The sequence below is a fragment of the Hemiscyllium ocellatum genome, chromosome 4 (assembly GCF_020745735.1).
Source record: "Hemiscyllium ocellatum isolate sHemOce1 chromosome 4, sHemOce1.pat.X.cur, whole genome shotgun sequence".
NCBI classification, from domain to species: Eukaryota; Metazoa; Chordata; class Chondrichthyes; order Orectolobiformes; family Hemiscylliidae; genus Hemiscyllium; species Hemiscyllium ocellatum.
This window is the reverse complement of record NC_083404.1, coordinates 129,400,808-129,422,411: the sequence shown is the minus strand read 5'-3', so window position 1 is coordinate 129,422,411 and position 21,604 is coordinate 129,400,808. Positions and strand designations below refer to the sequence as shown.

The following is a 21,604-nucleotide window of genomic DNA, read 5'->3' as shown; positions in this document are numbered from 1 at the left end:
GGGCAAGGAAGCCCTTTGCTGATTACCATGTCCCATCCTTGCTTGATGGATGAATCAATACTCGGCCATTTTGAACAACACTTGAAGGAAGCACCGAGAGTGAGAGAATTCAATATCCATCACCCAGGGTGCTTAGCAGCAGCACTACTGATCAAACTGGCCAATCTTAAAGGACACTACTGCTAGACTGGGTCTGCAGCAGGTAGTGAGGGAATCAACACAGGGATAAATAAATTGCCCTCATCCTCAGATGCATCAGTAGATGACAGTATTGATTAAATTGACAATTGCATAGTCCTTGTGGAGACATACTGATATTACTTCACATTGTGGCATTAATGGGACATGCTTCAGAGCAATTAAATCAAGACTGAGATGCTGTGGGCCATCTGCAACAACAGAATCATACTCCAACGCAATTTCATTTGCCTGGCAAATCCCCCACTCTACCATTACCAAGCTGGGAATCAACCCTTGGTTCAATGAAGAGTGCAAGAGGGCACGCAGTGGGTGGCACGGTGGTTAGCACTGCTGCCTCACAGCGCCAGAGACCCTGGTTCAATTCCCGCCTCAGGGGATTCTGTGTGTGGAGTTTGCACATTCTCCCCGTATCTGTGTGGGTTTCCTCCGGGTGCTCCGGTTTCCTCCCACAATCCAAAAATGTGCAGGTTAGGTGAATTGGCCAGGCTAAATTGCCTGTAGTGTTAGGTGAAGGGGTAAATGTAGGGGAATGGGTCTGGATGGGTTGCGCTTCTGCGGGTCGGTGTGGTCTTGTTGGGCCGAAGGGCCTGTTTCCACGCTGTAAGTAATCTAATCTAACCTAGATAAGTGCAGAGCTAGGTCTACCTAAAACTGGGAAGTCAACCTGGCGAAGCCAGAAAGCAGGATGACTTACATGCCAAACAGCATATACAAGAAGTGATAAACAAACTAAGTGATCCCACAACCAATGGATCAGATTTAAGACCTGCAGTCATGTGTATCCAGCTATATATGGTGGTGGACAATTAAACAATTCATGGAAGGAGATGGATCTACAGACACCTACAATGATGGGGGAGCCCAGCACATCACTGCATAGACAAAGCTGAAATATTTGCAACAACATTTAGCCGGAAGTGCCAAGTGGTTGATCCATCTCAGTCTCCTCCAGTGGTTCCCAGCATTACAGTTACCAGACTTCAGCCAACTAAATTCACTCCACGTGATATCAAGAAATGGTTGGAAGCACCCAATAGTGCGAACACAACAGGCAACAGTACTGGAGACTTGTGTTCCAGAACATGCCGCATTCTGGCCATGCTGTTTCAATACAGCTACAACCTAACAATGTGGAAAATAGTCCATGCACACTAAAAAGCAGAACAAATCCAATCCAGCCAATTTCAGACGCATCGGTCTACTCTCGATCATCAGTAACAGGATGGAAAGTGTCATCAATAGTGCTATCAGAAATAACCTTCTCAGTGACAACAAATTTCATTTCTGCTAGGGCCTCCAGATCCCGACTGCATTACAACTTTAAAAATTCTCCACTGGTTGGTGTCATATCTGGAACACAGAGGATGGTTGTGGTTGCTGTTGATCAGTCATCTCGGCAGTCATCCCATTTCTACAGGAGTCCATCGGTGCAACCATCTCCAGCTGCTTCATCAATCACCTCCCTTCCATTGTAAGGCCAGAAGTGAGGAAATTTACCAATGGGTGCACAATGTTCAAAAACAATTGCAACTCCTCAGAAAATAAAGCAGCTCATGTCCAAAGGCAGCAAGACCTGAGCAATTTTCAGGCATGAGTTGTAAATTGACAAGCAACATTCATGACACACAAGTGCCAGACAATGACCACCTCCAATATGAGACACTCTAACCACCTCCCCTTGATATTCAAAGACATTACCATTTTGAATACCCCATTATCACCATCCAGATGGAGTTATCATTGACCAGAAACTCAGCTGGACTAGTTATATAAATACAGTCCTACAACAGTATGTCAAACTTAAGGTCACTGCTGTGAGTAACTCACCTTCCGCCTTTGCAAAGCTAGTCCACTATCTACAATGCACAAATTCGGAGTGTGACAGAATTTCCCCACTTGCCTGGATGAGTACAACTCCAACAACACTCAAGAAGCTTGGCACCATCCAGAACAAAGCTGTCAGTTTGACTGGCACCATATTAACAAACCACCACTCCTTCCACATCTGACGCTCAGTAGTGGCAGTGTGTATCATCTACAAGAAACATTGCAGAATTTCACTAAAACACCTTCCAAACCCATGACTACTTCCACCTAGAAGGACAAGGGCAGCAGATACAAGTTCCACCAACTGCAAGTCCTTCTCCAAATCATTCAACATCCTGACATCAGTTGAAATTATGAAATTCCCTCTCTTATGCTATTTCAGGTCCATCTACAAAATATGGACTGCAGTTGCTCAAGAGGCAGCTCACTATCACATTCTCAAGAGCAAATGGTGATGTGCAATAAATACTGGCTGAGCCAGCAGCACCCATGTCTCAAGTAAACATTTATTAAAATATCCTCATAGATGCCTCCAAAGTGCTATTCGTTCATCACTGACTTGGTCTTTGCTAAATAAAAAAATCTTCAAAGTAAATTAAATAAGATTACAACATGTAGTGAAAGGTGTGTTTTGATGGTAATGACTCTGAGGTCTCATGGGTTTAAATCCTAGTGGATTTTAAAAAAAAATTAGTCTGGAATTGAAATACTCAGTAAATATGCCATGAAACTAGCAACTATAATTTTCATTAAAAACCTCTCATTTACCAAAATAATGCAGTCAAAGAAATCTGCCCTTCTTATCTGGTCTGGACTACAAGTGAATGCAGACCCACAACAATGTGTTGATTCTTAACTGTCTTCTGAAATGTCTTAGCAAGCCACTCAGTTCAAAAGTAATTCAGGATGAACAAATGCTATCCATAACCCGTAAAGAAAAATCAATTTAAACTTGTTTCATTACACAGATAAAAAATATCCAAAAAACAAAATATAATCAATTAAATGTTAAGAAACAATATTGAACTTACTTTTCTGGATTCTCTGGATGAGGTCGATATATCAGTCTTTCATCTACTGATACAAGGTTACTGAGAGTAATCTGTAACAAAAGTAGTGGATAGAATTGAATCTCACCTGAAAAGATATCTTCCCATTCAGGTAACTGCTCTAAGAACAAATGCTTAGAACCTGACACATGTACCAACAAAAAAAAACATTAAAGACCAAGACATTGAGATATCTGTCTTGTTTTGAAGAGTTTTGTCCTTAACATGTACATTAGTGCAGAACGACTCAATATGGTCAGGTGTTAAAAGTTACACTTTCTCCTTATAGCCTTGCACATTCTTCCTTTTCAGATAATAACACAATTCCCTTGAATGCCTCAATTTAAACTGCCTCCACGACAGCCTCAGGCAGTATATTCCAGATCTTAACCACTTGCTGCATGAAAGTTTCTTATGTCAGCATTGCCTCTTTTGTTAATCTTAACGGAGAAAAAAAAATCCAATCTACTCAGTCCAGTTGCTAATGGTCCTGAATACTTCAACCAAATCTCCTCTTAGCCATATCTTCTCTAATGAAAACCAGCCCAAATTATATAGTCTATCTAAGAAACTGAAGATCTTCATGCTACAAATGTTTGTGTGCATATGTTCTCATATGTATGCATATGTATGGTGCCCAGAAATGGATGCAACACTGTGTTTGAGGGTAAATCAATTGCTACGCCTGGATAAGGATTCAAAACAGCACCGTCTTTTCAAACTCCTTACGTCTTTTTTCGTTAAAAAAGGTTATGCCTGCCAATTCAGTAAATGTGGTTCAGAATATAAATGATGCACACAGATAAATTAAACCAAACCTCTTTGACGATTGCATTCACACCCAAACACAAATAGATTACAGAATGAGAGGACAGATTAATCAATTTACCCTGAGTAAAATTAAAGGGATACCAGCTCTTGATGATTCATGACGTGTGATGAATTGAACTCTGTGGGTTCTGATTGAACTCTGTGGCCCACCTGGGTTGGCATGAAGAGTTTAAAGATGGAGGATTCTGGATAATCCAAGATGGAAGACAGGAAAAAAGTTATGCTAAAAGAGCTGCCCCTTTTTTGAGATATTTTCAGTGTTGGAACTGATTTTTTCGAATTTAAGGGAACACCTATTACTACTTTATAAGCTGTTGCATTGTTTGGAACTTTGGGAAATAAAGATCAAAAATACAGCACTTTTAAAAAGGAGGAAGAGAGACAAAGGTAGTGACCATGTGGGTGGCAAGTAAATCAACAGAGAAAGAAGCTTATACTACTGTCTCACCCAGCAATGAACCTTCTCAGCTACTGCCTCTACTTTTTGATTTCAAGTACCTGTGGACATCAGAGTTCCTCTAAGAAAAGTAGACAAACAATGAAATTCACAGTTGATCTTCGAGAAACATGCGTGGGCCGATCACAGCAGGGGAGCAGCTAAGTGGCTAGTTCTTTTTTGTAAATCTACAGTAGTGAGTAGTGTGGTTCTTTTTCATTATATGTTTTTATTGATTAAACGTTGAAAATATAAACATAGGCACTAAGTTAACCTGGAGCAGTGTTTTTAAGAGTAATAAGACTGCTATTTTCTGGGTCTGTAGATTGTTAAGTGCAAAGATGGTCTTTAGTAGAGCGGTGTGCTCTTTCTGTCAGATGTAGGAGATTAGGGAAGAGTTTCCATGTTACTGATGATTATGTTTGCAGGTGTACTTGGTTTTGAATTCTAACAAATCGCATGGATTGGTTGGAGCGGCAGTTAGAGGCAACAAGCTAGGCAGTTAGAAGCTAGGTGGTGGTGTGATGGACGGCAGTTGCAATAAGGGAAATAAACCAACTATACAGTCAGGTAGATGGGGGGTGGGGGCAGGTAGTGCAAGAGTCTCCTGTGGCTATCCCCATCTCTAACAAATGTAGGGAAATGTAGGGGGTGATGGACCCAGAGGGGAATGTAGCATTGACAGCCAAGTCTCTGGTACTAAGACTGGCTTTAATGTAATGAGCCAGGTTTCAAGCATCGATTGTGATAGGGGACTCTCTAGTCAGAGGCACAGAGAGATATTTCTGCAGCCAATATTGAGACATCAGAATGGTGTGCTGCTTCCCTGGTGCCAGGATCAAGGATATCTCGGAGAGGGTGCAGAATATTCTCAAAGGTGAGAGGGACCAGCAGGAGATTGTTGTACACATTGGAATTAAAGTCACAGGAACAGGTAAGGTCGAGAGGCTGAGGAGAGAATATAGGAAGTTAGGCAGGAATTTAAAGAAGGTCCTTGAGAGTAGTAATATCCAGATCATTCAAGCTGCCACATACTAGTGAGGGTAGAGATAGAAGGATGGAGCAGATAAAAGTGTGGAAGAGGAGCTGGTGCAGGAGAGAAGGATTGATGTTTTTAGATGATTGGAATCTCTTTCTGGGGGTAGAAGTGACCTGGACAAGAAGAACAGATTGCACCTGAATTGGAAGAGGACTACTATACTGGCAGGGAGATTTATTAGAGCTGCTCGGGAAGGTTTAAACCAGTAAAGGAATTTAGGGGTTGGGCGACACCCAAGAGACAGTGAGAAAGACAGCAATCTGAGATTGATACAGTTGGCAAAAGGAGTAAGTCAAACTGTTAGGGCAGGCAGGAACAAAGCAGAGAACAAGACAGGACTGATAAATGAAACTGCATTTATTTCAATGCAAGAGGCTTAACAGGTAAGAGAGATAAACTCAGGGCATGGTTGGGAACATGGGACTGGGATATCACAGGAATTACAGAAATGTGGCTCAGGGATGGGCAGGACTGGCTCCAGGTTATATATGCTATAGGAAGGATAGAAAAGAGAGCAACTGAGGAGGGGAGTGGCATTTCTGATTACTGCTATACTTAGGGAATATATTCCTGGGAATACGTCTAGGGAAGTTATTTGGGTGGAACTGAGAAATAAGGAAGGGAGGATCATCTTAATGGGCTTATACCATAGACCCTCAATAGTCAGTGGGAAATTGAGAAACAAATTTGTAAGGAGGTTTCAGTTATCTGTCAGAATGGTTAGTACTAATGCCTCACAGCGCCAGGGACCTGGGTTCAATTCCCACCTCGGGCGACTGTTTGTGTGATTTTCCTCCGGGTGCTCCAGTTTCCTCCCACAACCTAAAAATGTGCAGGTCAGGTGAATTGGTCATGCTAAATTGCCCGTAGTGTTAAGTGCATTAGTCAGAGGGAAAGATAGGGTAGGGGAATGGGTCTGGGTGGGTTACTCTTCAGAGTGTTGATGTGGACTTGTTAGGCCAAATGGCCTGTTTCCATATTGTAGGGAATCTAATCTAATAATAGGGTGGTTATGGTCGGCGATTTCAATTTTCCAAACATGGACTGGGACTGCCATAGCATTAAGGTCTTGGATGGAGAGGAATTTGTTAAGTGAACACAAGAAAAGTTTCTGATTTAACATGTGGCTGTACCTACTAGAAAACCTGACATACTCTTGGGAAATAAGGCAGGGCGGGTGCCAGTGGGGAAGTGTTTCAGGGCCAGTGACCATAATCCTATTAGTTAGGCAAGAATTTTCAAACATTTTGGGGGTCGATGCTTGCAGCTAAAGGGATCACTTGAAAATGGGGAACACTCAAAAATGAGATAATGAGAGTTCAGAGACAGTATGCTCCTGTTAGGGTGAAGGGCAAGGCTGGTATGTATATGGAAGGCTGGATGGCTACAGAAATTAAGGTTTTGGTCAAGAAAAAGGAAGCATATACCAGGTATAGACAGCAGAGATGGAGAGAATCCCTAAAAGAATGTAAAGGCAGTAGGAGTATACTTAAATCAGGAGGGCAAAAACAGGACATGAAATGGCTTTTACAAACAGGATTTTACATTCAGGACAAAAGGATAACTAGTGTTACGAAGTTGAAAGCATGTATGTTCACTTTAAAATAGGCAGTGTTTTCTGAATAACTAAGTAAACTGAAAAGCAGGCTCAGATATCCGAGTGGGAGATGGGCCGTTCCAAAATAGATACGTGTAACAATTCATGTTAAATGGGTATGAGTTTTGGTTGTTTTGACAACAATTTGAATTTAATCAATTAGTTTAAATTAGGTCCAGGATACTAAACCCCAATCGAGTTTGAATTTATTGTTTTGACAACATTGGACCAATGACAGAGAACAATATTGAGGGGTATAAAAAAAAACAGGTATTTTAAGAATTGGTCAGAGAGCAACTACCACTGATCAACCAGAAAGCTAACTGCCCATCTAAAATCTTGCTCACAAAGAAATTAGAAGACACTCTCTATCCAAGGTACCTTTTCCTGTAAAACGTGCTCACAGCAAAAGGAAAGAAGTTGACCTAGGAAGATCAGCAGATGAAAGACTGAAGACAGCAGAGAAGACAGAGACTGTGCAGACTTGAGATGAAGTTAATGTAATGCTTAATAAGTGTGTTTTTGGAACAACACATTAATAGGATGGTATTCAGTTAGGGGAAAGTGTTCAGTTCGTTAATATTTTGTTTAGTGTTCTGTTAGGAAAATAAATTGTTATTTTCCTTTAAATAGTGGAAATTAGGAGTTCTCTTTCACTCCCTCACATTTTTAACAGATTAAGAGGTGCGGGGAGCTTTTCTGGGTATTTGGCTTTAACTGACAGAGAGGCTTGACCTCCACATCAGGAGATCCAGCGCCTCAGGCAGCGTGTGTGGAAGGTGGAGCAACGGGCCGCGGCGGAAGTCTTGGCAGGTCGGGCTCAGGCCCTGGAATGGTGAGTGTGGGCCTCAAAAATCAAGGTCGTCGGAAGAACACTCGGTGGTTGGGGCTTCCTGAACAGGAAGAAGGAGGCCAGCTCGTCAGCTTCTTGGAGCAATGGCTCCCACAGTTTCTGAGGCTGTAAGTTAAGGTAGGCCGGGTGCTGGTCGAACAGGCCCACCAGGTCGCAGTGCACAGGCCCAGGTGAGGCCAGCTCCCCTGCCTGGTCCTAGTGCAACTCCAGCCCTATAGAGACAAACAAATGATGCTGAAGCCTCTAGAGGACTGGGAAAGGATCCTCAGGCTCTGATATATAAAGGATCACAAATTATGCTTTTCCAGGACTTCTCTCCCATCGTGATTCGTAACAGGAAGGCCTTTGATGAGGTAAAAAGGCAGCTGAGGGATTTGAATTACCAGTATTCCATTAGAAATCCAGCGACACTGAGTTTCAGCCACGGAGGGTCAGTGTTCAATTTTGATTCACCGGAAAAGGCGAAGGACTTCTTGGATGCTTTAAAATAGACTGACTGGCTTAAATTATATGGACAATTGTTTTATTTTGTTTTTTCTCTGTAATTTGCCTAATTTTCATGGTTGTTGGGGGGTGGTTTTGGCTTCTGTAAATATTTGTCAGGGTCATAATTATTTCCCTTTTTGTGTCTCCTCTCCCTTCCCGTCATCCTTTGTTTTCTTGGGTTTTCTTTTCTTCCTATTTCCTTTTGTCCTTCTTTACTGGTTTGGGGTTGGGGGGAGGCGGTGTGAGGAAGTGGGGAAAGAGGTCTTTTTTTGTTCTACCAGGAGTGCCTAGGATTACAGTATGGAGGGAACAGGTTGAGTGCCCACTTTTAACTTTCTTGTTCTAAGATGTTGGTATTTGTTTCTTACTGTGTGTTATCTGGGGCAGGGGCATGGCTTCAGCTAGGAGGAGTCATGGTGGAGCTAATGGGTGGTATAAGCGCCCCCTGTGGACAAGTGGGAAAGTCTCCTTTCATTTATATGTTGGTTTGTTGTAAATGTAGGTGTTAGAAGTTTTGATTTAGTGGTTTTGGAAGTTGCATTTTTTTGTTTTTCACTCGACGCACTATGGGTGGGGTTCCTCCTCCTCTTGGTGGGGGGTGGGGTCATGGACTGTTTTGGATGATCATGGCTAACCATTCATTTAAATGATGGAATGTTAAGGGGAGTCATTCACCAATTAAGAAAAAAAATACTGTCAAGCCTTAGAAAGGAGAGGGTTGATATCACCTTGTTACAAGAAACACTTAACTGATAAAGAGTGTTGCTGGAAAAACGCAGGTCAGGCAGCATCCAAGGAGCAGGAGAATTGACGTTTCGGGCATAAGCCGTTCTTCAGGAATGAGGAGGGTGTGCCAAGCAGGCTAAGATAAAAGGTAGGGGTGAGGGACTTGGGGGACGGGCGTTGGGAATGCAATAGGTGGAAAGAGGTTGCCATGGTCTGGCAATGGAGGAGGCCAACGACCTGCATGTCCTTGGCGGAGTGGGAGGGGGAGTTAAAGTGTTTAGCCACAGGGTGGTTGGGTTGGGTTGGGTGGTGCGGTGCAGGTGTCCCAGAGGTGTTCTCTGAAACGTTCCGCAAGTAGACGGCCTGACTCCCCAATATAGAGGAGGCCACATCGGGTGCAGCGGATGCAGTAAATGATGTGTGTGGAGGTGCAGGTGAATTTGTGATGGATATGGAAGGATGCCTTGGGGCCTTGGAGGGAAGTGAGGGGGGAGGTGTGGGCACAAGTTTTGCATTTCTTGCGGTTGCAGGAGAAGGTGCCAGGAGTAGAGGTTGGGTTGGTGGGGGGTGTGGACCTGACGAGGGAGTCACGGAGGGAGTGGTCTTTCCAGAACACTGATAGGAGAGGGGAGGGAAATATATCCTTGGTGGTGGGGTCTGTTTGGAGATGGCGGAAATGATGAAGGATGATACGATGTATCTGGAGGTTGGTGGGGTGGTAGGTGAGGACCAGTGGGGTTCTATCATATTTCATCCCTGATACAGTGATGGATGAAGTCAATAGTAAAAGGACAAAACATCTACTCACTGATCTGCAAATATTCAAACTGAAGCTTTCAATTCCAGACTTTCTTATAAGCAAAGATACAAATTGTAGATGAAATGAGTTGCTGAATGGTAGTATACGTGAAGTTAATGGACATGGCCTACATGAATGAAATGTTAATCAGGAGCAAAAGTCCTTGGCTGCGAAGTCACTTGCTAGTGTGTTTCTTAAAGAATTAACTTATCTTGACATAAAGATTATCAAGACATCACGGTATGAAAAGAGCTTTCCAGCTAATACACCATTTCTGAATATAATCACTATTGTACTCTGGGGAAAATACAGGAACCAATTTGTATATAGCATGATCCCACAAAAACATTTACATGACCACAAACTCACCTGCTCCCGGCCTCTGAAGCACGGTTGGTGGTTGGCGGCCAGTGACCAGCTGCTCAGTGCCCAGCGTGGCCCCAGGAGCCCAGTGCCCAGTGTGGCAGCAGCCAGCGGTCAAACTACGTGGACACCCCTGAGCAAAGAGCCCTTGGGAAAAGACTGTGATGTTTCTCTTTTTTGCTTTGGTTTTTATTTATCTGACCTATGGTTATACTGTGTATTGATGTAATGCAACTTTTTCTTCTTCATTTCTTTACTCTCTGACCAAGGATTGTACCTAGGTAATCTGCAGCTAAGATGGCACCAGGTGTTGGTGGCATTGTTGCACTGTAACTAATCTTTAACTGAAGAAGCTGATCCTTGGCACCTTTGGATCTAAGATAGCACTGCAAGTGGCAACATGTCGCTGTACTGATTTGGCAATAAAGTTAACTCATTCATTCAACCTTTTGATGTATTGGCTGAAGAAAATAAGAACATGGGGGTTGTACTTAAAGTAAAATGGGATCTTGCATGTCCATGAGAAGACTTAAAGTATTATCTAATTGATGGTATCAATGAAAGATCAGCATTCCTCCTGTTTTGGAATGCTAGTTTACTTACCAAGTCTCCAAACTTTGAATTAAATCTTTGACCATCCGATTCAGGCAGCAGCACTACCAAGTTCAATTTTTATTTCACAAATATAAGATGCTGACTAACAACAGGATAATTTTGAAGTTGACTTCAATGTCAAAAATTGTGTTATAACACTCCTGTGAAGCATTTTGGGACATTTTATTACTTTAGGGGTGTTATATAAATGCAGGTTGCCATTGTACATCATTGTCCTTGTTGCATTGATTCAGTACATTCAACTAACATCTCTTCATCATTGTAAATAAGAATGCAAACATTAGCTTATTCTGCCAAAGCCAATGTAAATCTCTGACCAATAGTGCAAGGAGGGTTTGGATGCCAAAAACAAGTTCACAGAGCTTGAAATGTATCTCAAATACGCTCATTTCTGAGGAGCGAGGAGAGAAAAACAGACTTACACTTACTCAGCATTTTGCATGCCCCTGAATGTTTCAATACACTTTACAGCAAATGAAACTGAAGCGTAAACACTATTGTGATCTACGAAACAGAGCAGCTTCCACAAATAATAAGCTAATGACCTGATTATTCTTTTCTTTTTTCAAAAAAGGAGAAATGAATATTAAACAAAAACAGAAGTTTTTTGGAAAAACACAGCAGGTCTGACAACATCTGTGAAGAGAAATCAGAGTTAAATGCGTCAGGTCTGATGACTCTTCCTGAAATCCTGCCAGACTTGATAAGCTTTTCCAGCAACTTCTATTTTTGTTTATGATTTAAGCATCCGGGTGTTTTAAAGAACAAATATTGGTCAGAATACTGGATATAATTTTCTTGCTCTTCCTTAGACCCATGCCATGATTTCTTTCACAATTGCTTGAATAGACAGTAACACTTTGGTTTAATGTATAACTTGAAAGCTAACTCCTCCATCAATGCAATTCTGCACTGCTCCGGGATGTTAGTCTTGATTATTGTACTCAGGCCATAGAGTGGAGCCTAAACCCAGAATAATATGACTCAGATGTAAGATATGAGTGCTACCAATTGAGCCACAGTGGACACATACAATTCAAAAATGCAAAGCTTTTCAAAAAGAACAGCGTCACTGATGCTACTAGGATGAATAACATCAGTTTCTGTTTTATTTAAGTTGTATGGTGGAGCAAGAAAATGTATTTGGTATGATACATTAGCAGATTATATAGATGTGCATGTTGTTAAGAATTTCAAACTCAATTACTTACATTAGAAGAACTCAGTTCCATTGTCCGTTCAACTGGATCTACAACAGAATGTTCTTTAATGTATGTTGTGGTCCTGCTTGTACCTAGTATCTAGCAAAAACACATTACATAGGTTACAATATGAAACTAACCCATTGTCTTAATACCCCCAATTTCTGAATAATACTTACTGAATGGAGAACCAGAATATTTTTCAAATTTCAGTGAGTCAAGTGAATTTACATATGAATTAGGTGTAGGCCATTTGGTTTTTCTAGACGGTTCCATCGGTTAATAAGATCATGGCTGATCAGATTGTGACCTAAACTCTACCTTCTCTAGCCTCTCTGTAGTGAAGAATCTACCTAAAGCGTATTCAATTATGCTGCTTCTACCACTGTGAGGAGAAGAGTTCCAAAGACTCGATAACTGACAGAAAAATATTCTCTTCATGGTGGCTCAATGGTTAGCACTGCTGCCTCATAGCACCAGGGACCTAGGTTCGGTTCCAACTATCTGTGTGGATTTGCACATTCTCCCCACGTCTGCGTGCGTTTCCTCCAGGTGTTCCGGTTTCCTCCCACAATCCAAAGATGTACAGGTCAGTTGAATTGGCCATGTTAAATTGCCCATAGTGTTAGGTGCATTAATTGGGGGGGGGGGGTAATGTTGCTTTTCGAAGGGTCGGTGTGGACTTATTGGGCCGAAGAGCCTGTTTCCACACTGTAGGGAATCTAAAATCCCTTAATGGAAGCCACCTATTTTTAAACTCTGCTCTCAAGTTCTAGTATCAGACAGCAAAAATCTTTGTTTGGGAAAAAATCTTTTCAGCATTCACTCTCTAGGGATATTACAAAGTCTTTTGGAGATTATAAACACTGTAAATTGAACATAATTGAATATAATACTCATACCTATTTTACACAACAGCGAGTGTTGGATTAATTTCCTTACAACACACCATACTACAAATGTCTGTTTATGAATCTTTCAAAGGCTACTTAGCTACTGAATATTTACAGAGCCTGGAAACTTCCTAAAGTTATTTGTGTTGACACTACACAGAAATGCCACATTCAATACAACAGCTTGTAAGAAACATGAGTTGGCCAAGTTACTTGTAGCTTTACATTGTAAATTACATATGCATTTTCAAACAGACTACCTAACATTCTCATCATTAACCTGGGATCTTAGATCATTATTGTGACTTAGACACAGGTGGTTTATTAAAGGCAACTAAGTTGACAAGTTGTGATCGTATTGAACAATGGAGCAGGCTTGAAGGACTGAGTGCTCCATTCTTGTTACTTGTTCATACATATGTCAAAGAACATATCACTACCTTAAGCTCCATATACAATTCTTTTTCAGTTTATTATTGTCTGGATTCAACTCAGAAATCAGATTATTCTGCACCAACTTTTATAAATGTCAATTATACAAACTGCTCTATGGATCTGGACAGTAACAAGCCATGTCAATTAAATTATTGGACCATAAAAACAGCTCTTGTTGATTCTGGCTATTTTGGTTCAGTAATATGAACCAATGGGTATCCAAATAGACCAAAAATATTGCACAAAATGCTGCTTATGGACTTACAGCTATAACAATGCTGGGGAGGCCCCACTCCGTACTAAGCAGACGATGGCTATGCAGTCTTCCTCGCGTATCAAGATTTCTCTCCAACACATCCACGCCTACCACGTTGGGATTCATGGGATTGGGGTATTTACGCATTGCAGCTTTGATAACTGTCTCCCATGGATGGCTAAAGGACACAAGCAAACATGACTACATGGCATATCAACCAACACCGCTATACAGAAATGGAAGGGAAGAGGTGGGTGCAAAAGGCAGTTACAAAACTGTCACCTTAAGCAAACTTACAATCACATGTATGTATACAATAGATATTTTAAATGTTCACACTGAAATATAACAATGCATAAATACATCACAGCATAGAACGTGTTGTAAAAGTACAAGATCATTTAAGTCAGTAAAGAAAATAAGAATCTCCTTTTTCTATTCTACAGTCTATTCCTCAACTTCTTCAATCAGAACTCAGAACAACAGTACAGCAAAGGAGCAGGCCCTTCGGCCCACCAAGACTGCACCAACACATTCTAAACTAAAAATTTTTTGCCTCTACATGATCCATATCCTTCTATTCCCTGCCTATTCACTTATCTGTCAAGATATCTCTTATATGTTGCTACTGTATCCACCTTCACTACCTCCACTGGTAGCACATTCCAGGCACTTATCACCCTCTGTGTAAAAAAACATGTCTCTCACATCTCTATAGGTTTCTCCCTTTTACCTTAAACCTGTCCCCTAGTAAAGACACTTTTACTCTGGGAAAAAGACTCCAACTATCCATTCTATCCATGCCTCCCATAATGTTGTAAACTTCTATGAGCTTGCCCTTCATCCTTTGATGTTCAAGTGATAACAAACAAAGTTTGTCCAATCTCTCCTCATAGGTATTACTCTCCGAGCCGGGCAACATCCTGGAAAAGCTTTTCTGTACCCTATCCAAATCCTCCATATCTTCTTGTAGTGTAGCAACCAGAACTATTTGCAGTATTCCAAATATAGCTGAACTAAAGTTCTATACAGTTGCAGCATGACTTGCCAATTTTTACACTCTATACTCCGAGCAATGACAGCAGGCGTGCTGGATGCCTTCTTGACCATTTTATCCACTCGTGTTGTCACTTTCAGAACCTAGGCAAAAGTGAGGACTGCAGATGCTGGAAACCAGAGTTTAGATCAGAGTGGTGCTGGAAAAGCTCAGCAGGTCAGGCAGCATCCGAGGAGCAGGAAAATCGACGTTTCAGGCAAAAGCCCTTCATCAGGAATAGAGACAGGAAGCCTCCAGGGTGGAGAGATAAATGGGGGGGTGGGGTGGGAGGGGGGGGGTGGGGGGGGTGCTGGGGAGAAAGTAGCAAAGAGTACAATAGGTGAATGGGAGTGGGGATGGTGGTGATAGGTCAGAGAGGAGGGTGGAGCAGATAGGTGGGAAGGGAGATTGGCAGGGAGGACAGGTCATGAGGATGGTCCTGAGCTGGAAGGCTGGAACTGGGGTGAGGTGTGTGTGTGTGTGTGTGGGGGTGGGGGGGGTGGAGAAATGAGAAAACTGGTGAAATCCACATCGATGTCCTGGGGTTGAAGTGTTCTGAGGCAGAAGCTGAGATGTTCTTCCTCCAGGCATCAGATGGTGAGGGAACGGCGGTGGAGGAGACTGTTGGGGACGTTGGGACAGGAAGAAACGGAGGGCTTGGAGGCCCTGGTCATGGTGGATGGAGGTGTAGAGGGACGTCCCCAACAGTACCCTTCCACTGATACACTCATTCGTTTGGCTGAACTGGTCCTCACCCTTAATTTCTCCTTCAAATTCTCCCACTTCCTCCAGACCAAAGGGGTAGCAATAGGCACCCCCATCCACCTATTGTACTCTTTGCTACCTTCCCCCACCCTCCTCTCTAACCTATCACCTCCATCCACACCCCCATTCACCTACTGTACTCTTTGCTACTTTCTCCCAGCCCCACCCCACCCCCTATGCCTAGATCCCCATTTATAATGATGCTACTAAGAGTTCTGCCATTTACTATATACTTGCCCCCCACCCCCACATAAGATCTTCCAAAGGGCATCTCCTTGCATTTGTCCAGATTAAACTCTATCTGCCATTTTGCTGCCCAAATCTCCAACATATCTATATCATCTGGCAACTTTCCTTACTATCTGCAGCTCCCCCAATCTTTGAATCGTTCACAAACTTACTAATCAGGCCACCTAAATTCTCTGCCAAATCACATATATATTACAATCAACAGATATCCCAGCACTGATCCCTGTGGAACACCACTGGTCACAGAATTAGCAATTTGAGTAATGGGCAGTTGGGAAGCTCAACTTGGGATCAAATACAACATCAAGTTTGAGAAGGATTGGAATCAGTACCAAGACAGCAAATTTTGTCATGCAGACCAGAGGCAATTGCTTCTGTCCTCCTAATTTTTAATTGCAGGAAAGTTTGCTCATGCTGTATTGCATGCTGAATAAGCAATCTGATAGCTCTAAACTCCTTCACAGCCCCTTAAGTTATGTGACAAGTTAGAGATCAGTGTCACAACTGAAACGTGACTCCAATGTTTTTGTTGCTGAGGAGCTGCATGCAAATGGGAAATGGGAGGGGGAGAATAGAGGTGTTGGATCTAAATTAATCTCTGAATGAGTCTGTTTAAGGTGTGCACCTCCAAAAATGCAACTAGATATACCAACAGTCTGAATGCGCAGGCAGTATAACTAGGATCACCACCACATCTGTTCCCAAATAAACAAGGAATTGGCTGGAAAAAACTGGCGAAGCATGCAGTAAACAATTAAATATCTCCCGGTGGGAGTTGCGACTTGTTTTCTACAAAGAGACCCACACAACCCTTTACAAAAAAAAAGCAGCCCTCCAGTTCTTTCAGCAATGCAGAGTCCCGGGAGCTTATGAGTCTGTAAGGCATAACTCTGCACAAAATTCATCGATTTCTGGAAAATTACAAACTAAGCTGCTCAAGCAGATTTAAAGATCGAGTCAGAAACTGCTTCGTGTCAGCTTCCAGCAGCATCAGGCTGATCCAGTCACAGCAAGCATGGGGCAGGCAGGAATGTCGAACACAGCAGCCTCTCCCCCCCGCCCACCCCACCACCCCATATTAATCCTTCATTCCTGTGACAGGCCAGACTCCCATTCAGACCAGGCCCCAATCCCCTTCCCCCTCAGGCTCGACCCCAATCCCCTTCCCTGTCAGGTTAAACCCCAATCCCCTTCCGCCCCCCCCAAGCTCTACCCCAATCCCCTCCCCCCCTCAGGTTCTACCCCAATCCCCTTCCCCCCCCAAGCTCTACCCCAATCCCCTTCCCCCCCCCAAGCTCTACCCCAATCCCCTTCCCCCTCAGGTTCTACCCCAATCCCCTTCCCCCCCTCAGGCTCTACCCCAATCCCCTTCCCCCCCTCAGGTTAAACCCCAATCCCCTTCCCCCCCTCAGGTTAAACCCCAATCCCCTTCCCTGTCAGGTTAAACCCCAATCCCCTTCCCCCTCAGGCTCTACCCCAATCCCCTTCCCCCTCAGGTTCTACCCCAATCCCCTTCCCCCCCCTCAGGCTCTACCCCAATCCCCTTCCCCCCCTCAGGTTAAACCCCAATCCCCTTCCCTGTCAGGTTAAACCCCAATCCCCTTCCCTGTCAGGTTAAACCCCAATCCCCTTCCGCCTCAGGCCAGAACGCCCAAGGCCCCCCTCCTGTCCTCGGGCCGGTTCCATGTCCCTCCGCCTGAGGCTACACCCCCAACCCACTCACCCTCAGGCCGGAGCATCCCAATCCCCCTTTCCTCCCACGCCACATCTCCCCCGTCGTGACGGAGGCCCGCCTGCCCCCAGCCATCATGCTGGAACCACTCCCCCTCTCCCCCCACCTCCCCCACTGGGCATTCCTCAGGCCAGGCCGCCCACTCTCCCTCACACCCAGCCCCCTCAGGCCTGATTACTATACCCCAGGCCCAGCCCAAGGTGAATTACCTGAAGAGGTGCTCCGAGCTCCAGATCTTCATGGCAGCGGAGGCCAGGCCGCACTGTGCCGGTCCCCAAACCCTCCACACCGGTCCCCGCAGCTTCGCCGCTAGATCTCCACCTGGACAGGAGCCGTGCGTCTGTCTCCGGGATACTGAGGCATCACCGCCCCGCCCCCTGGTTACATCACCGCCCCGCCCCCTGGTTACATCACCGCCCCGCCCCGCCCCCTGGTTACATCACAGCCCCCACCCACTGGTGGCATCATCGCCCCGCCTACTGAGGCGTTCGCGTCATCCCTCTGACGGCTGACGGATGCCCCGCCCATTAACCACTGGCCACCTGCCCCCAGATTGCGTCACCTCGCTGCCTCCTGGCGGCTTCCCCGCCCTGTGACGGTAGTCCCGCCCCAAACACAGCAATTGTCCCGCCCACCAGTAGCACCCGGTCCCAGGGAGAGTCCGCCCCCCTTACCCTGAACCCTATACAGACATTTAACACAGTCATAACGTTCAATATGACATTCCTCACAAGTGTCTTGGAGGAGCATGTTTTCAGTGGGTGTCATGCTCGAAGTGATCCGAGGTCAGATGGAAGATTAGATGTTTAAACCCTAGGAAACATATAATAAGCGTGCCTCTTGCCGATGTACTGAGTAAGACATATCGCAACAGGAAAATTAGACATGATTTGGAGATGTCGGTGTTGGACTGGGGTGTACAAAGATTAAAATTACACAACACCAGGTTATAGTCCAACAGGTTTAATTGGAAGCACACTAGCTTTCGGAGCGACGCTCCTTCATCAGGTGAAGGGCAAAAAACCTTTCATCAGGAATAAAAGCCCGAAACGTCGATTTCGCTGCACTTTGGATGCTGCCTGAACTGCTGTGCTCTTCCAGCACCACTAATCCAGAATCTGGTTTCCAGTATCTGCAGTCATTGTTTTTACCTCTGTGTATATATCTTAGCACGTCAAAACGCTCTCATATGCTGACAATGCAAAGTTGTTTACTACGTAACTTGCTGTATTGGAATTTATCTAAGTTTGTATCTTTTTAAAAAAAATTGCTTAATTTCAGATGCAACTGCCTCACCTTGCATTTCATCCCTTAACGTTTCGTTGTGATATACGTTCGTTGGTCGATCTTCTGACGTGGAATTGTTGGCAAGCATTGGACTTCAAAATCTTTCTAGCCAATGAAGTAGGATTCCCGATCAAAAAAGAGAAAGAATAGCGAGAAAAAGTATGAGAAATAGCACAAGAAAACAGAAACACCAATTCTGGCAAATACGGTATAGCAAGTTGACAAGAAAGTCCATAGCAGGAGTTTGACTCAATTTAACATTGTTGAGTTTCTGATGACATAACCGGGCCAAGGGTGAAATGACTACTATGCGTCATGACGTAAAACGCTACACCTCCATCCAGCATGTATCCACTTAACCACTAGATACTTTGTTGCAGCCTCAGGGAGCGCGGGAGAAATGACAACGACTGGAGGTTGTGCATTTTAAATGTTATGAAATTTATTGTTTTAAAATAAAAACGAAGGAAGCAAAGGGGGGTCCAGTCGAAAAGCTTTGCTCCCAAGCGCACAGTGAGGAGCAGAGACTGGCAATGGTGATCTTGAGGTTTCCTGCAAATGCAAGAATGACACGTTACGTTGGATTGTGATACAGGTTATCATGGTCGTGAAGAGATTATTTGTTTGTCTATGAGTGTCAGAGGGGAGTTTTCTGCTGTTCATTACCTGTATTGATACATAATATTTGCCTCTCACAGAACATTGCAGTCGAAGAGGAGAGGGAGTGAGTTTAGTCGTTTGAGTTCGTTGCATCACGTCAAAGCAGCAGTCTTGGTGGACTATGTGATTTTTGCCTTTTATTAAACTGATAATTTTGTACTAGTCGATTAGAAAAATATTGACCTCGGTAGGTATAAGCATGTTAAAAATATTTCTTACCATGAATTTGCATTCACATTATTTCAGGTAAAAATAATGACTGCAGATGCTGGAAACCAGAGTCTAGATTAGAGTGGTGCTGGAAAAGCACAGCCGTTCAGGCAGCATCCGAGGAGCAGTAAAATCGACATTCCTGATGAAGGGCTCTTGCCCGAAACATCGATTTTACTGCCTGAACGGCTGTGCTTTTCCAGCACCACTCTAATCTAGATTCACATTATTTCAGTTGAAAATGTGTTGCTGGTTAAAGCACAGCAGGTCAGGCAGCATCCAAGGAATAAGATTATTTCAGTCGATCTTGGGATAGTGTATACCGTATATGCTCGAGTATTGGACTACTTTTTAAGGTTAATGTTTTGTGGTCGACTATTACATGGATACTGGCTTTGAGGGGCTGGAATTCATACGTATCATTCGCAGAAGTCCAATTGATGTCTAAACAAATGAAGAAAAAAAAGCGATTATGGTAATTCTGAAAACCCGGAGCAGAAAACAACTGCCAGCGTACTGGAAGATGGGGAGTGGAGCGGAACAACCGGCAGACTGGAATGCTGGAGCGGGATGTGACGGCCGGCACATTGACTCATAAACGTTGGTCTGTTATCTGTGAAGAACTAGGGGCGACCTTTACACAGGATATATGGAAAATTCCAGATTATTTGACCAAAAACCATTGTCTCTTTGTAGGATATGTGGAAGTTGCCATGGGCACCCGCATGGGCCCCAGCTATGCCTGTCTCTTTATAGGATATGTGGAACAGTCCATCTTCCGCAACTACACTGGCACCACCCCCCACCTTTTCCTCCGCTACATGGATGACTGTATCGGCGCTGCCTCGTGCTCCTACGAGGAGGTTGAACAGTTCATCAACTTTACCAACACCTTCCATCCCGACCTCAAATTCACCTGGACTGTCTCAGACTCCTCCCTCCCCTTCCTAGACCTTTCCATTTCTATCTCGGGCGACCGACTCAACACAGACATCTACTATAAACCGACTGACTCCCACAGCTACCTGGACTACACCTCCTCCCACCCTGCCCCCTGTAAAAACTCCATCCCATATTCCCAATTCCTTCGTCTCCACCGCATCTGCTCCCAGGAGGACCAGTTCCAACACCGTACAGCCCAGATGGCCTTCTTCTTCAAGGACCGCAGACTCCCCCCAGACGTGATCGACGATGCCCTCCACCGCATCTCCTTCATTTCCCGCTCCTCCGCCCTTGAGCCCCGCCCCTCCAACCGCCACCAAGACAGAACCCCACTGGTTCTCACCTACCACCCCACCAACCTCCGTATACAGCGTATCATCCGCCGTCATTTCCGCCAACTCCAAACGGACCACCACCAGGGATATATTTCCCTCCCCTCCCCTATCAGCATTCCGCAAAGATCACTCCCTTCGTGACTCCCTCGTCAGATCCACACCCCCCACCAACCCAACCTCCACTCCCGGCACCTTCCCCTGCAACCGCAGGAAATGCAAAACTTGCGCCCACACCTCCTCCCTTACTTCTCTCCAAGGCCCCAAGGGATCCTTCCATATCCGCCACAAATTCACCTGCACCTCCACACACATCATCTATTGCATCCGCTGCACCCGATGTGGCCTCCTCTATATTGGGGAGACGGGCCGCCTACTTGCGGAACGCTTCAGGGAACACCTCTGGGACACCCGGATCAACCAACCCAACCACCCCGTGGCTCAACACTTTAACTCTCCCTCCCACTCCACCGACTATATGCAGGTCCTTGGACTCCTCCATCGCCAGAACATAACAACACGACGGTTGGAGGAAGAGCGCCTCATCTTCCGCCTGGGAACCCTCCAACCACAAGGGATGAACTCAGATTTCTCCAGTTTCCTCATTTCCCCTCCCCCCACCTTGTCTCAGTCGATTCCCTTGAACTCAGCACCACCCTCCTAACCTGCAATCCTATTCCTGACCTCTCCGCCCCCACCCCACTCCGGCCTATCACCCTCACCTTGACCTCCTTCCACCTATCACATCTCCATCGCCCCTCCCCCAAGTCCCTCCTCCCTACC

At 44.5% G+C, this 21,604-nt stretch overlaps 1 protein-coding gene across 4 annotated transcripts in view; it reads right to left on the bottom strand.

Annotated features, from left to right (window-relative positions):
- Window positions 1-18,873, bottom strand: part of prelid3a (PRELI domain containing 3A) — a 60,509-nt gene extending 41,636 nt beyond the window's left edge. For 3 of the 4 annotated variants that reach the window (XM_060824495.1, XM_060824492.1, XM_060824494.1), the window contains exons 1-4: window positions 17,600-17,755; window positions 13,618-13,786; window positions 12,034-12,123; window positions 3,060-3,130 (exon numbers count right to left, since the gene is read on the bottom strand). In XM_060824495.1, the coding sequence (XP_060680478.1) occupies window positions 3,060-3,130; window positions 12,034-12,123; window positions 13,618-13,786; window positions 17,600-17,631 (362 nt within the window). In that variant the 5' untranslated portion in view covers window positions 17,632-17,755. Of the gene's footprint in view, window positions 1-3,059; window positions 3,131-12,033; window positions 12,124-13,617; window positions 13,787-17,599; window positions 17,756-18,686 lie in introns of those variants that run through there. The other variant, XM_060824493.1, reaches the window with a different exon arrangement.
- Window positions 18,874-21,604: the final 2,731 nt, after the last annotated feature.